Source organism: Atractosteus spatula, chromosome 6 (genome assembly GCF_055471065.1).
Source record: "Atractosteus spatula isolate fAtrSpa1 chromosome 6, fAtrSpa1.hap1, whole genome shotgun sequence".
Lineage (NCBI taxonomy): Eukaryota > Metazoa > Chordata > Actinopteri > Semionotiformes > Lepisosteidae > Atractosteus > Atractosteus spatula.
The window spans coordinates 20,995,462-21,011,967 of NC_142711.1; the positions used below are offsets into that span (position 1 = coordinate 20,995,462).

Consider the following 16,506-nt stretch of genomic DNA (forward strand, 5'->3'; position numbering starts at 1 on the left):
TTCGGCAACCTAACAACATCAGAATGTTCAGTCTGGGTGTATTCGGCATAGGTGCAGGGAGACACCGTCCTGTCAGGACCTCTAAGCCCTGCTGCCTGCAAGTGTACCATTACTGGCGGATCGGTGGCTCTGTGGCGGAGCGGTGGCTCTGTGGCTAAGGATCTGTGCCTGTGACTGGAAGGTTGCCGGTTCAAATCCTGCAGCCGGCAGAGGAATCCTACTCTGGTGGGTTCCTGAGCAAGGCCCTTAACCCCAACTGCTCCAGGGGTGCTGTACAATGGCTGACCCTGCGCTCTGACCCCAAGCTTCTCTCCCTGTTTGTGTGTCTCATGGAGAGCAAGCTGGGGTATGCGAAAAGATGAATTCCTAATGCAAGGAATTGTATAGGGCTAATAAAGTTGTTGTTATTATTATTATTATTATTATTATTATTACAAAGTAAACGCTTTGGAGATTTTCTATGAAAGGGTTTTACACAAAACCGTTTCAAGCCACAAAGAGACAACATGCTTGGGGCCATCAGCAACAGGCAAGCTCACAGCATGGTGTGGGTGAGACCCAACCAGCTGTCTGGTCCCCGTTTCCCTGTTCTTCCAGCCAGACCACATCTCCTCTCATTTCCCCATTGCTGAATCTAGAGAATGGCGCTGCCTTAGTCTGTACATTGTTTAAAATCTAAAATAAAAAACCTAGAACAGCCTACTGTGGGAAAACATTTACAGATTCTTTTGAAAAGAAATTCAGTGCACATAGAAAAATAAATCAAGCTCACAATTGCAAATAATACTAATAAATATCTGTAATTGGCAAAAATAACCTAGATAAGGATAAATTGTAATATTCGAAATTTTACTTCGAGTAAAAAGGCCGAAGGTAATTTTGCAGTCTTAATTTACATTAAATCGATCAACTTTAAAAAGCTTTAATTTAGATGAGCTGACATTACGGTTATTTAAACAAGAATCATTGTGCGATTGTTTTTGTGTAGGAGTTCACACCTCTGGTTGGGTAACGGACCTATTGTTTGTGTTGTATTGATAACTACCTTTACTAGCTAATTAGAAAAGCAAAGTATTTGAATCATGATGTTTTGCTTCCGCTTGCTGTTGGAATGGTCTTCTGTGATCTGCTCTCTTTTGAAGAAGCTGGTATTTAACACAAAGTGGGGGTTCAGTCTTGGGGAGGAGTGTTAAGCATTTTGGTTGGTTTAAAAAAAAAAAGGTGATATTACCCAAGGATAATTAGTGCTGTAGATTTTTAGGCTGATTTATTTTCATTAGTGTTCTAGCTTGTAAATCTGCTTTGATGTGCTCTTCCTTCCTCAGTATTGGGTTCAGCCTCAGGGTTACTCCTGCTTTAGGACTTCTCCTGCTCACATATACTTACTGATTTGGTCTTTTTATAGGATTTTACTGATGCTGGTGTTCTGTTGCAGGAACTTGGCAAACCTACCCCCTGGAAAGAATAAAAATGCAGGTCATATTTCCGTGTGGTAGTGCTCCATGAAAGAAAAACGGACCCTTTTCTGAGCAGCTTTTACAGTTAGGGTTGGGCCCATTCCTCCCTTATCTCTTCATGGTCTTGATAAAGAGATTCAGTGGCTCTCAATTTTGGCTTTGGTTAATTTGCCTTCGAAGCTTTACCCTAGTCCAGTTCTTCATCTTGTCCAAGACCCCTTTCTGAAACATGACTTTGGCTGCTTCAAATTTAGGTTGTTTCTTAGGTCAGACGTTTACTCTTTTGTGTTTGAGGGTGGCTTGGTGTGTTCATACTGGACAGAAAAGCTGGTCTGAATTTCAGCTAATATTAGAAGCTTAGACAAAATAATATTGACATAAACATGAAAATATTGGTGGGTAAAACGACTTGGCACCTGTACATGAATGTGGGCCACAGTTATCTCCTCAATATTTACTTTGAAACTAAAAGTGCTTCACTTTATATCGCTGCTTCTTAAAACCCGACTTTAATTTACAGTCGGTGACAGGTCTACTGCTTAACTGTGGCTTTCACAGTTTTCCCTTTAGAAGTTCATCTTGGTTTGATTTTTGAATTTCTCACTTAAAAGTAGATACAGATTTTTTTAATGTAGAATGCAAGATGAGCATGCCTGTTGTGAGTTTCTGAATTGCTGTTAACAATTTAAATTAAATTTCTTCTCGATCACACATCTCCTGTGTACTGCTGATTGAATGATAGTCCTATAGTCTTTAGGTTGCAATTAAGTTTATCTTCTAACTGCATACAGGCATCAGAGTTTGTGCAAGCATTGGCTTCTGACGAGGTAAAATGTATATCTGCACCGATGTGTATGCAGTTCATTAGCGTGGAGTTACTGGTGACATATTGTAGTAGCTAACTGCCCAATGTGTGAAGTACTTACACTTTCTTACACGTTACTTTCTGATTATTAACTGCGACACAATTGCTGCAAGTTACCACTAAATAGGAAACATCGTTGCACATCATACCTGTGAAGGTCTGCATGGTTAACAGCTTGGATTTATTAAGTCAACGCAAACCACTTCTAAAGCATGTAAATTCATTGAAAAATGCTCATGTGAATGTCTCTCTCTTTTGGGTTCTGTGTGGCACGTGGTTTAACATTCATCTTTTGAGCTAATTTCAGTATGCAAGCTGTTTTGTTTGGCTGCACTGCAGTTGTGTAGTATTAAAGTTTTTATTTTTGCTTGGGAAGCAGTTATTCTTGCCCGTGTAGGTATTGTGAGCTTGAATGCTAGTGAGATTTTCATTATTAATGGTTTGCATATGTTCAGAACATAAATACTTCTAAATCCGTGTTAATTATGGGACTGTAATCTGAGATTAAATTGGTTGACATTTGCCAGGAGCCTTTATGGTTCTTCAAGTGGCGTGCAGAGAAGCAGTTCTTTTACTGTTGACTGAATGCTTGTCCTTAAATTTCCATGTGAGTTGAACCAGTATAGAGACAGAGAATATCCAGTCAGGCTTTAAATGAAGGTCTGCGTCTGGACTGGATTTATATGGCTCAGCACATTCAGATTTTAGTTTTAGGGGATTATAGCACTTTGAAGTATGAACAGAGCAACATATCAGTATACAGATTATCAGATGTCTGCTGATGAATTTGATGCAGTGTAGCCCACATCAACTGCTTTAGGATTAAGGCTGACTACTTGTGCAGCTTGAAATGTTTCTTTGTGGAGTAAATAAAAATTAAGCTAAAAACTGTTTGCTTTTTGTTTAGTGGATGTTATGACCAAGTTGCTATCAAAGAACAGTGTAAGATGTTTATATTTGAATTGTGTTTTGGCTTGTTCAATTTAACAACCAGGTCATGGCTAGGTTAATATTGTTGATAATCTACTTTTGGGTAAAATACAGCAACAGTGTTTTTCTTAATCAGGAGGTAGGTTGCCTGTACTGGTAAACAGAGCTTTTGCTGAAGAAAAAATGGGAAACATAGTGTCACATAGGAATGCTGTGTTCTTATTAATCCCAAACTCTAAACTGTTTTGCATAGGTTGTTTGCTTGTGGTGAGACCTGGCCGGTTGTGCTCTTGAAGTACAGTTCTGTACAGAATTGCTGAGATGCTGCAGACTGCGATTGCTAAGCCGCACCTGCTAAGAATCAGGAGATAGTGGTGACCTGTGTGGAAAGCGGACTAGCAAGTCAACAAGGGAAAAGTGTGTCGGTGGGCCTTCGTTCAAAAGGTTACTTCCAAACGTTCATTAACAAGAAAGGGCCAGGGCCACTGCATAGGTTGGCAGATGTCCTCAAGTCTTGCGTTGTACGTGCAGTTCAGTAATCTGGGTGATGGACATGTATTTGCTTGTGCGTTCACAAATGTCATTTAAAATGAGCTTGCATTATTACCATAACCCATTCCACATGTTTTTGTCATGTGGGGCTGCCTAAAAAAATTCCTTTTTAGTTCTGGGTCACCTTTTACGTTCCAGAAGGTTTCCAATAAACGGAGACATCTATAAACTTAATGTAGGTAGCTCCGTTGTTTCTGTTGATGCCCTCACGTCGTGTTTACAGTACAGCCTCAGTTTCAGCAAACGAACCCCTGGCAGCCTCAGAGCAGTGCTTTAATAACCAGAAGCTGCAAGAGTAAGCTGTCAGACTCATCTGCTTTAGCTGTTTGGAAATCATTTTTGAGGACAGTTAACACGTTTAAAAGGCAGTGCTGCAATAATGAATGACGTGCTACTAGGTCCTTGTCAGCAATACTGTAACACTGAAAACAATATGCGAGTCTGAAAGATTCTGGCTACAAGAGAAAGATTCAAAGCCATGAAAAATATATATAGCAGATATATGGACACTGCAGTATTTTTACTTGGCTCTAGCTAGCATTTGGGTACAGTTGCCCACATGTTCATTATTACATGTGTCTTCAGTTGCTGAGGTCCCACTTTCAGAGTAAAAGCAGCTCAGTTGATCTGAGCTTTACCTGGACAGCCCAGTCAAGATTAAGTGGGTGAGTGTGAAAGGGGTTTTTAGTAGTATTTGAAATTTTAAGACTTGTGAGAAGTGAATTTATACAGCAACCTTGGTTCTGCTCTCTGCAGATGTATTTGTTATTCAGGTGACAGTGCTTTTACTTAGCTATAGTGGGAGAGAAGGTTATGGTCCCTGTTAAGATGTTTATTGATCTGCATTTTTAATGCAGGTAATTACATTTTTCCTCCCGTGGTGTATAAATTGAAAGCATGAGCATAAAAAAAATGTGCCCTTGACAGTTGCAGAAACTGAAGTGTACACAGTACGAAAGTCATCCTTTTATTAATGCAACAAATTCACCGAATTGTCAGGAAAATATAATTCCCAGGACTTCGATGTAGCACCATACAGTAAGGTGGATGACTGTTACAAGCGGGATTTTGTCGTAACTAGATACCCCAGTCCACACAGTTATACTTTGACCCTCTCCTCGGCTGGTTTGATGTACACAAATCAAAAGTATCATACTCCTGTGATACCAAAACTATGGAAATGCCTAATTATGCCGGTTTTTAGGAAGAAAAGCATGCATAGTGAAAAGGTTTTGATGCTCAGTGAATTTTTCTTGATCAAGACACGTGTGTCATTCACTTGTTAATCCCCTTTTCAGCAAGCTGTAGAATGTAAATGGTTTTGAGAGCCATACTTGCACGCCGTAGAGCGTCTCTTCTCTTTTTTCAGTGTTCATTGTAGCTGTGTGCAAATGAAGAGCCAAGTCATTTGGATCAGATGGTGCACCTGCTTGTTAACGTTAATGCCTTTACTATCCATGAGTGTGTTAAAGTGTTTTATTCAGTATCCTGAGGTGGTTTGTATGTTACCTGGGTTTACTGGAAATGTGGGGAACATTTCCAAGAAACAGATGGGCATTTCTCAACTGATCAGGTCTTCCCAGGGGAGATGGTTGTGGGGGGTTGCATGTGCTGCTTTCCCTTAGTCCGGGCTGAAGCCTGTATCGGACACGCAGGCCTCGACCTGTTGGGCCACAGCTGTGGGGAAAGCCAGTAATCAAGCCTACTCTGGGCCTCACTAGGCTCATATCTTGTCAGATGGGTGCTTTTCCTCCCTCTGGCGCACTCTAGGTTGATCGTCTTCTAGTCCTCACTCTTGGAGTGAACAGGTTATGCTTTGTAGTTCTGTCAAGTTTTTTTAGATGGTACAGTGCCACAACAGGCAAATGTCATTTGTAGAAATCAGTAGGCAACTTTCATTTGTCTTAAAGGTTAGTTTGAATAGAAAGCTTTGCTCTTGTTGACTACCACAAGTTAACTTAGAAATGTGTGTGAGTAGCGCTTGAGGATGTCTTTTAGTATTGCATTTAAGGAAGCCCTGTTATTCTGGGAATGAGCTGAGCCATGCTTACCTGCGATCTCAGTTCTTTTTCCTTTCTGTGCTCTCTCTCCATTATGGATTGATTTGATAATGATTGTCCTTACTCAATTTGATTAGTAGATGGATTGATACATTGTTCCTGTCCTATTCATAACTTCTTAAATACTGCTTATTTTGTTCATCCAGCTTTATGATATTCTAGCTATTTCTACAGGTTTACCATTCAGGAGTTCATTTGTTAAACAACAATAATGGAGCACCATGAACAATTGTTCCAACAAGTGGCATGTGCCAGTAATAGCATTTCCTCCAATACAGTGGGTTCATAAGGTCATCATTGGAAGATGAGTGTATAAAACATTTCAGGTGGAAGTCTCAATGATAACATTAATACTAAATGCTCTTCTACACAAATATGCAGTAGATTTAACTATAATAATAATTATTGTAAGTGCTTACACTTAAATAGCGCTTTTCTGGACACTACACTCAAAGCGCTTTACAGGTAATGGGGATCCCCTCCACCACCACCAATGTGCAGCATCCACCTGGATGATGCGACGGCAGCCATAGTGTGCCAGAACGCTCACCACACATCAGCTATCAGTGGGGAGGAGAGCAGAATAATGAAGCCAATTCATAGACGGGGATTATTAGGAGGCCATGATTGGTAAGGGCCAGTGGGAAATTTGGCCAGGAGGCTGGGGTTACACCCCTACTCTTTTCGAGAAACGTCTGGGGATTTTTAATGACCACAGAGAGTCAGGACCTCGATTTTACATCTGATCCGAAAGATGGCGCCTGTTTACAGTATAGTGTCCCCGTCGCTATACTGGGACATTAGGACCCACATAGACCGCGAGGTGAGCGCCCCCTGCTGGCCCCACTAACACCTCTTGCAGCAGCAACCTTAGCTTTTCCCAGGAGGTCTCCCATCCAGATACTGACCAGGCTCACTAAGCATCTATTTTGCTATTATGCTTGACAGGTTCATGATGAAAACTCTGGATTCTCTTTTCAGTTTTTAATAACCAACCAGTGATATTTTATGATGTGCCTTTTCACAAAGAGATCATTCGAATTGTAAGTTTTTTGTTTGGAGGCAGAATGTATGCTAGCTATGGTTCTTATTGCACATCGGTTACTTGTCAAATGGTTACCAGTTGATTTTCTGTGGTACTCTGGCACAACGTTGTATGACCTGCAGAGCACATTCTCCCCTTCTTGCTCTGCTGCAGCTTTCTCAGATTATTACAGTAAATCTGAGAAGCTTGTGACTGAACATTTAAATCAGGCATCCCATAGTTACCCATTTGCCTTCACTGGAGAAATGTACACTTTTGTCTGTGTTTTTATCTATGGGTTTCCTTGGCTGATTCTGAATCCGAGCTCAGTCTTGACTTCTGTAATCTCGTTTTGTTTGCCATGATGGCGTTCCAGCCTGATTGCCTGTTTGCAGTTGTCTGTACTGCTGCTAAAACCAAGGAAATCATTTGTTGCATCACTTCAACCATTTTGATTTGAAGCTTTTAAAGTCAACGCTTTCAATACATATATGAAGTAATTTTGAATGTAGGTTTTCTATAACATTTAAAAATATACAGGAAATGTTTGTGTAAATGTTGGTAGCATGCATTATTTTTTTTCTATATGCAGTGCCTTGTTTGATCAACTCATTAGTACTTAAATTGGAAATGGGGGATGGATTTGTGCAGAACTTCAGTGCATAACATGAGCCTGTATGCAGAACTGCCCAGAAGTGCGTGTTTCCTGTGTTCCCATGGCGATGAGGGCAACCCCAGGACCCTGTAGCTGACCGCGGCGAGACCTCTAAATGAAACCAATGACTCCTGTCACATGATGGTCTACACTAGGGCTGCTGTAATTTCTCTAGCTCGGAACGTCAGGCAAGTTTGAAAGGGTTTATTTTCCAGTGGACCGGAGTTAATAGGACTGGAAATACCATCTACTTTATAAGACTACTGTATTCTGTCGGCTTGGCAAGTGTGGTTTAAAAAAATATTCAAAATATTCTCTGTTGTGGTCAACCATGAAGCCAGCATACAGCGACATCTCATTTAGATCATTTCTAGAGGCTCTTAACCTTTTAAAGGGCAACAGCAATGCTATTTTCATATTGAGGGGTTAGAAGGAATTGGCGGTGAGTGCATTTCAAACTGCACTAACAGTAAAATGCACACAGTAACTTGTAGAACCTCTAATTTACATCGCAAAATAGACTACATTTCCAGGTATGTGCAGCGCCATGTTCTGCGGTTCAGAACGAGGCAACAAAACTTCGGTGACATGTTACAACCCCATGACATTGTAAACGAGCAGGCTTATGAATACCTCTCTTTGAATCCAATATTGCTTTCGATTTTGAGCCGTAGTGACTGCATGCAGATCGCATTGGAACATTTCTGTGGTGAAATTTGCTTGCGCATCACATGACATGAGTCATTACAGGGACTAGTGAGCGGGAAGGGAACAAAAGCTGCGTCAACATGGCCATTTTCAGTACTTTCACGAAGCTCATAAATTTGTGCTTAATTCAAAATTTGTAACATTTTTATTTAACGTCAATACATTTATTTTGTTACCGGGATTTAATAACTGGTCTGAGAAATTGGGACTGCAGTTCCCCTTTAAAGCAGATAGGGGTGAATTTAATAAACTTGAAGTAATGCTGTACATTACCAAGCAAAATCAGTGCTTTGAGGTTAAGCAATTTCATCAAATGATCAATATACATCTGTGGATCAGTAGGCTGATAGGTGTTATTGCTATTAATATGCATCATGGTGACCATGTTATAGAAAAGTTGCTGATGCTCTTGAATTGTTCCAGAGAAGGGCTTCCAGATATAGTTAGGTTCTTTAGGGAATGCCCCACACTATTCAAGACTAAAACGATTCAGCAGCTTCTGCCTGTCAGTGAAGATTATAAGAGGGGAACTGATAATAGTATTCAAAATCCTCCAAAGCATTGAGAAAGTCAGCCCGGCAGATTCCTTCAGAATGACAGTGAAACATGAGCTGCATTCAGACGGGGTGCTTTGAGGTTGCCAGAGCAGTGTAAATGCAAGCAGACATCCCTGAGGCATCCAAACATTTGACCAGCTCCAGAAGCAGCCCCGAGCTGGCTCGGAGCCCTCCCAGCTGCAGTGTAAACGGAAACTCAGCTTGGGTCGGCTCACACAAGAAAGGAAATTTTAAAGGACTTCCTCTCACTGTCAAGGGCGAAACGGGAGCAGAGTCTTCTGCTTGTGTTATGGCTTAAACAAACCTATCAAAATATGAAGCTTCTGACGATGCTGGCAGTCCTGTGTCTACGAAAATTTGTAATTATTTAATACAGCAGAATTGTGATGCAGAAAATATATTTTGAGTATAGAAACAATGAAAGTGAGCTTGAGTGGAATTTATTCCAGTGTGACAACAGAGATCTTCCGAATAAGAAGCAGTCTCATATCCCCCAATGTCACAGGATTCATGACTGATGGGTAAGGTACATTGATAAAGGAGCAGGGACTCAATTAGCAACAGGCATAATCACAGTGGACATGCACACATTTTAGATGAATGCAAATCCCCATCCAGTGTATTGTAATTGTTTTGGGTGCCCTGTGATAAATCAGATCAGGAATGTGAGTCTCTTGTTGTCATTGGAACTGAAGTTGCCAGCAGCCATATTACCCTGCGATTCACAACTGGCAATCTACTGAAGCTCTAAGTACATGTGAGCCTGGTCGGTACCTGAATGGGAGACCTCCTGGCAAAAACTAAGGTTGAGGTGTTAGTGTGTCCAGCAGGGGGTGCTCACCCTGTGGTCTGTGTGGGACCTAATGTCCCAGTGTAGTGACGGGGGCACTATTCTGTAAAAAGGCGCCATCCTTTGAATAAGACGTATGCCTGAGGTCCTGACTCTCTGTAGTCATTAAAAATCCCGGGGTGTTTCTCGAAAAGAGTAGGGGTGTAACCCTGGTGTCCTGGACAAATTTCCCAATGGCTTTTACCAGTTATGGCTTCCTAATAATCCCCATCTCTGAACTGGCTTCATCACTCTGCTCTCCTCTCCACTGATGGCTGGTGTGTGTGAGCAGACGGAGCATCATCCAGGTGGGGCTGCACACTGGTGGTGGTGGTGGTGGGGATCCCCATTACCTGTAAAGCGCTTTGAGTGGAGTGTCCAGAAAAGCGCTATATAAGCGTAATAATTCTTGATATTATTAAATAGAAAGGAGTGAAGGTGTAATTTGCCAAACCTGAACAATTGGGAGTTTGTGTTTAAGTGGGAGTCTCCTCCTGTTAATGGTTGGGGAAGAGGGTGTTTACTGGATGAGTGGTTGGAGAGTTGTTTTAATTGGCAATTAATAGATGTGGAAACCATGGAAGTAGCTGCTCGACACTTTAAGGATACTCTTAAACTGCTGATGAATCGTTTCAGCATAATTTGAGACTTGTGATTATCAGCATCACACTAGGTTAAGTGAGGGTAACCCTTTTACGTAAAAGGCATGTAAATTTTAATGTTGCAGGATTGCAGGTCTGATGCACAAACTGGAAATATTTAATGTTTTCCACAGGTGCCTAAATTTTCAGGTTTTTTTGGGTGTTTTTGTCGAGATTGTGAGCTTTATAGTTTTGCTTTTGTTTCATAAAATATTGACATGGCATGACATTTTGTAATATTTGGCATTACATACTGGACATCAGTGTTTATCACAGATGAAAAACATTCAGGAAAGTCTTTGTAGCAGTTGCTTTAACGTTTTGTTGACAAAACCTGAATACATGAAAGTATTTCCAAACACTCCGAAAACAAATGGTCAGTTGGCGTTCTTTTGTAAGTGTGTTCTGTTTTCCAAATGACCACACAGTTCTCTGGCTGTGCAATTAAATGTCTATTGTAACTTTATTTCCTTCATATTTGTGATGAAAAGTGGATTTATTTAAAATTATTTTGAGTCTTCTCTATATACTGTGTTGACACTGCTTGTTACTGGTAGGGGGTATATTTTGTACTGGCGCATAAATTGGATTATCCAGTAATATAACCAAGTTTTGCTGCTTCTTTGAGGCTTAATCCGTTCTTATTTGAAATGTGATTTCCTGTTTTGATGTAAAATTTGGCAATTCAGTCACTTATAGACCTTTGTTGCAGCCTAAACTTTCTTAGTTCCATCTGTTTGGTCTGTTTCCAATATTAACAACAAAAGATGTCATTTTAATCGGACGTTTTGTGCCTCTTGAGTAGTAGTAGGAAATGTTTTGGTACTTGTCAGAAGTGAGAGATGTGGGCTTGTTTGCTGTCCTGCACACAGTAAACCGGGGCGCTGTTACACATGAAAGAAAATGTAATGTGTAAAACTGAGATGTGTACACATCTGCGTATTGCCGATGTATCTCCCTGCTAATAGGAATACCTGAGTCGTCCTGCTTAGCTGTTATTGTATTGTGGCAGCCTGGTTTTGCCACAACATTTTTCTTGTGCCAGTGGGTTATGATAAACCGTGTTTTAGTGCTACAGACCAGCTGTAATTGTTTTCCCAGCCATGAACTGATTTTCAAAACCAGACAGCCAATGGTATTCACTAAATGGTAATGGTATTAGATAGAAGGGTATCAGTACATTTTTAGAGGCTGATGTGTAAATTGTCTAAGTGTTGTATTCTTATTCTGTGCAAGAATACCTATTGCTTTCAGCAAGACTTACAATAACTCTAATAATTCAATATAAACACTACACTTTCATTATCCATAGTCCAATACAGCATATAGCTTAAATAGCATAAGACTGTGGGTGGCTGGAATGAGCTGCCCAGCCATGTTGAACCCAATACCCTGGCTTTATTTAAAATAAGAGCTGAATGAGCCTTTTGGTTTTCAATTGGCTATCCGAGCAGTCTTACAGGGGGGAAAGCATGTTCTTACACTTAAGTTATGCAGAGGTGAAATACCAGTTAGCAGCCCAGGGCATCTCTGCTCATTACAATGCGTGCCTGTACTTTTCTCATTTGAAAGCTCAAATTAGTACTTGCATTTCACTAGATTTATTATTGCTCTGGAAGACTGATACTCTGGTTATATTTTTACACTTAGTCAATGCTAACCAAGACTGTGACGTTTAGAGTTTGCAAAAGTTGTACTTTTCATATGCTAATTGATATGAAATTACTGGTGTTGTTGCTGGTGAATGGAGAAATGGCTACACTTCTAGTTTAAAAATGCTATTGTCCCCAACTCCCGTGTTAAATGGATTGATCAAATTAACTGTTTTGCATAATGTTTTGGGCTGATATCTTGACAGTTTTTATGCATGATGTAATGACATTTAGAAAATACATCCTCTAACTTTCTAATCAACTTCTGTTGGATAGCATCTCATTGATCTTGGGTGTGCGCCTTTTCTCCTTTTAGAAGTAAATGCCTCGATAGATGTGCATAGTTGGTTTTGAAATTTACACTCAGAGGTGCAAATTGGTAAAAACAACACTAAACTCCCATTAAAAATGTAAGTCTCATTCATTGCAAGTGCTTGTAACTGGACATAGACCTGTTGCATTTTGGTAATGTTAGACTAGTTTGGCATGATAAATTGCTATAACAGGTAAGAATTACCAACACTTCTTTATGTGAGCTATTTTAAAATGTATTCTAAAGCAGTTATGTGGAGAAATTTGCATGATCTTTACAGTACACTAACAATACATTACACAAACGAATCCATTTGTTACTGAACACAAATTGTTCAGAACGTTAACTGTGCAGTCAAAGAATAACATTAAGTGTACAAGTAGCAAGGTATATGGTGGTATAGATACTGGGCATTTGTAGCACATGCAATCAAAATAAGATTTCAGATGATAAAACTTTTTCTGTAAAAAAGTGCCTCCTGTTCTTGTTTTTAAACTTTCTTCCATGTAGTTTCCTCTCATCTTCTGGTTTGTGGCTCACAGCTGGTTTTATTCAGTGCCATTGAGGATTTTGAATGGAGTCAGTGGACTTATCAGCTCATTAAGACATTTTTTTTTGCCGTCTTTTATTACCAGATGTTAGGTGATCATTCCATCTAGAACGTGGAACCTCCCACACCCCCGTCGCCTAGACACTAGCTGGGTTTGGAATTCCTGGTCCATAGGAACAAGTGTCCCCTTTCACTTGAACAGCGGAGCCAGCCTGTTGCTGCTTAGCTTGCAAGACTAGAGGCAATCGGGCCTTGAGGCGGCCTGGGTGTTGAAAAGTATGGTATTCAATTAGCTGTTTGCCAACTACATGAAACAATTAACTGGGCTGTTTAAAGCAGAGCTTCTCAACAGTTCTGATGCCAGATACCAGTTGGCTGTGTTTCAGAATTGTCATGATTTACCCTTTTTTACATTTGTTTACATAACCTTTTAATTAGGCTGGCCTGCATGTAAATATACATGAAATGAAAGTGTGCAAGCTGTGGTTTCCACAAATCTGAAACTCACCGTGTTCAATACAGGTAAGGTGGTCAGTGCTTTTGCACAGTTTTCTCATTGGTTAACTCCTAGTGAAATGTTTTAAATTAGTTGACCACCTTAAATAGCCTGTGCACGTTGTACTGAAGTAGAAAGACTCTGACATGTACCTGACTAAACTGCATGCACAGATGTGTATCGTCATTCTTTAACATTCTGTATATTCCACCACGCACTGCCTTCTACATGAGGCTGAGTCACACATACCTGAAACACTTATTATTAAATGTGTGGCATGTTACACAATCTGTAGCTATGAAATAACAGGATAAATACATTTAGCAATATCCTAATTTTAACTTCAGCAAATTAATAATGTTTTGTACTTGGTATTTAAATGTCTGTGGTGCTTTCTGTAATAGTGAAGCTATGTTATCTACCAAGATGGAACCAACAGTGGGGAAACATCTTTAATCAAACTTGACCTTAACTGGTCAGACTGATGGATAAGCAGGTCATTGATCAGTTAGCGTGCTGCTTCTTGTGTGCTAGGCAAAAAATGATGGCAAGATGTACCAAATGTGTGCAGAGGACTTGGGATAGATTCTTTTTCTGCACTTAACACTCTAGAATGGAGCTGACTGGGTAGCACGTCCATTTACTTTGAGCAGTGAATGAAATTCTGTGAAACTGACAGCTTTTTCAATGTAATAAACGTGAGCCACTTTCTCCTGAATTTCTTGAATTCAGTCTTGCACACCCCTGCCGTCCCTGGGCTGGTGATTGAGAAACACTGGTCTAGCCTCTGCTCTGAGGAACCACTGGCTTGTAGTATTTTTTGACTCCTCTTCTGCATTCTAACAGAAATGCAAAGTTTTATGAAAGTGGCTGTTTCATACCTTTTGCTTTCTTTTGTGGAAGAAGCAGATTGTAGATTAGCAGCATTGTTTTATCCCAAGCCTTATAAATAACACCTAAATTAAAATATTTCATGAGTAATGTAATTGATTTACATACTTTTTGAGAAAACACATGTTTGGTTTTCTCCTTATTTATAGGATCTACTTCTAATAGAGTTTAATAGGAATCTGAGTAAAACGTTCAATCTGTAAATTAAGAAAATTATGAACAGGTTTGAAGCTTCCTGCGGACGTGCTCCAGGCCTTTAAAGATTAATACGTGTGCCTGTATTAATGGCCCTGCACTTAGGAATTCAACTGGAAATGAAAGGAGTCAACAGGTAACCTGTCTTGGTCTTCATTTCTCTGGTTGCACTTGTATATGAATGTGAGCTTGTTTCAGCAAGATTCTGGCTGAGCAGAGAGACGGCGGATTTCTGTTGAATGTTTTTTGATTGAAGGCATGGTGGTGATGTGAACCGCCACATGAAACGGCAGCCCCTTCAGCCTTTAGCCTTTATGAAGTGCTCTACCGACATCTTGAAGTGATTCAGTTTCACTTGCGTGCTGAGGTTCTAAATTCAATAAAGCCTGTAGCCTGTAAGAGGCTGTCCGTGGTGTGGGGCCACAGTGTGGACAGTGGGCTCAGATTCGAGGCTGGGGGGTGGGTGGGGGACTCCTGTCATCATACCCTTGAGCAAGGTGCTTCACTCAGATAGCTCCAGTACAAGATGGGAGGAAGTATAAGTTGCTTTGGGTAAAAATGTCAACTGAATAAAGTCGTGGTAATTGAAACAGATGGCCAAAATATCATTATTGCCTTATTAGTACACAACTATGCGATTCTTTAAGTCTACAAGCAGGTTGGTAGACTGGCTAATACATTTGAATAAACTGACAAAGGTCTTATGCGGTGAATTCTGTGCAGTGTACAGAAATTATACAGTGTGAATTGTGCAGCGAAACGTTCTTGAGCATCTCAAGCCTTCCAAAAAATTTTTGATTTCTAGAATGTTGTAAAGGTGGCTCTGTTTGAGGTTTTTAAAAATGACGATTTTCATTGTGGATTCTTCAATAAGTATCAAGAACAGCCGTTTAAGCATTTGTTTTTTGGGGGGGGAATAAAGTTAAGCTGTTAAATTAATCATTCAGGGTTTTATGTGAAAAACTTCCAGAATTTTTACAGAATTGGTGTTCTCTGTGTTTGTCTTAACATAGGAAACCGGTTATTTTCAGTTGTCAGTTCAAGTGACTCTTATAAACAGAACCTGTCTGCTATTTTTTAGGATTGTGTATGGAACGGTGTTCTAAAATTACGGGTTTTTTTATTTTTTGGTAGGTAGCCCACTGTTATGGTATATGAGCACACATGTATGGAGACTATTTGGCCTGTATTTGCCATTTGTGACTCGTGTGCATCATTTATGGCTACAGAGCTCCCTGTAGCATAGCTGGAGATATGCACAGGTTTGTTCTGTGAACTGTTGAAGCTGATAAAATGGTGAGAATGTCTGTACAGTGTTTATAATTGACATAACATTTTTAAATAGTCTATAAATGTTATTCACAAATTATATGGTCAACTCAAACTTAACAGTTGCTGAAAGATTTTAAACATTGTTTTACCCTTTTAGAACAGTATTTTAATTGGAGATTAATGTAAAAGGTTACAAATTGAAGTATTGCAAAATCCTTCAAATTTGTGTACTTTTGAGAGAACTTGTCTTCAGGGAGCAAATTGTAAAACGGCTTACAATATAATATATTTTAATGCAGATTTACGGGTGGTGAATTGGTAACAAGGTTATTCTTCAGTTTATTCATCTTAGTATATGTAAATGAGCCCTTGGCAGCAGTAGGATAGCTGTTGTTCTATACGTTTTCTATTTTAAAATTAAAGATTCCTTTTTATGTTTAGGAAGATTAAATTATGATATGCTCCTGTTTTTCACGGTGTATCTTCAGCTTTCACCTAATTCCCTTTTGATTTTAAAGCATGACTTTTCTCTGTGGATGTTTGTATAAGTACATGTAAATGATTCAAATCTTTTTTTTTTCCCCCAAACTTCATAAAAGTGTTACCCCAGTTCAGAGCATACTGAGTGTACCAGCGTCAAGCTTCTTTTATCCCCAATTGTTACTCTGTTTGTTTAGTCATCTGTAACCAAGTGCTTTATTTTTACAGCCTTATGAACCTGCAGACGATTGGTCTGAACACATTAGCTCTTCTGGGAAGAAATACTATTACAACTGCAGAACAGAGGTTTCACAGTGGGAAAAACCCAAAGAGTGGCTGGAGAGGTACGTCACTTTTTTATATTTATTTTTATGCCATA

At 39.8% G+C, this 16,506-nt stretch overlaps 1 protein-coding gene across 5 annotated transcripts in view; it reads left to right on the plus strand.

Moving 5' to 3' along the window:
• The window catches only part of waca (WW domain containing adaptor with coiled-coil a), a 57,433-nt gene that overhangs the window by 21,620 nt on the left and 19,307 nt on the right, over positions 1-16,506 (plus strand). For all 5 annotated transcript variants that reach the window (XM_088918905.1, XM_088918906.1, XM_088918901.1 and 2 more), the window contains exon 5: positions 16,356-16,471. In XM_088918905.1, the coding sequence (XP_088775031.1) occupies positions 16,356-16,471 (116 nt within the window). The remainder of the gene's footprint in view (positions 1-16,355; positions 16,472-16,506) is intronic.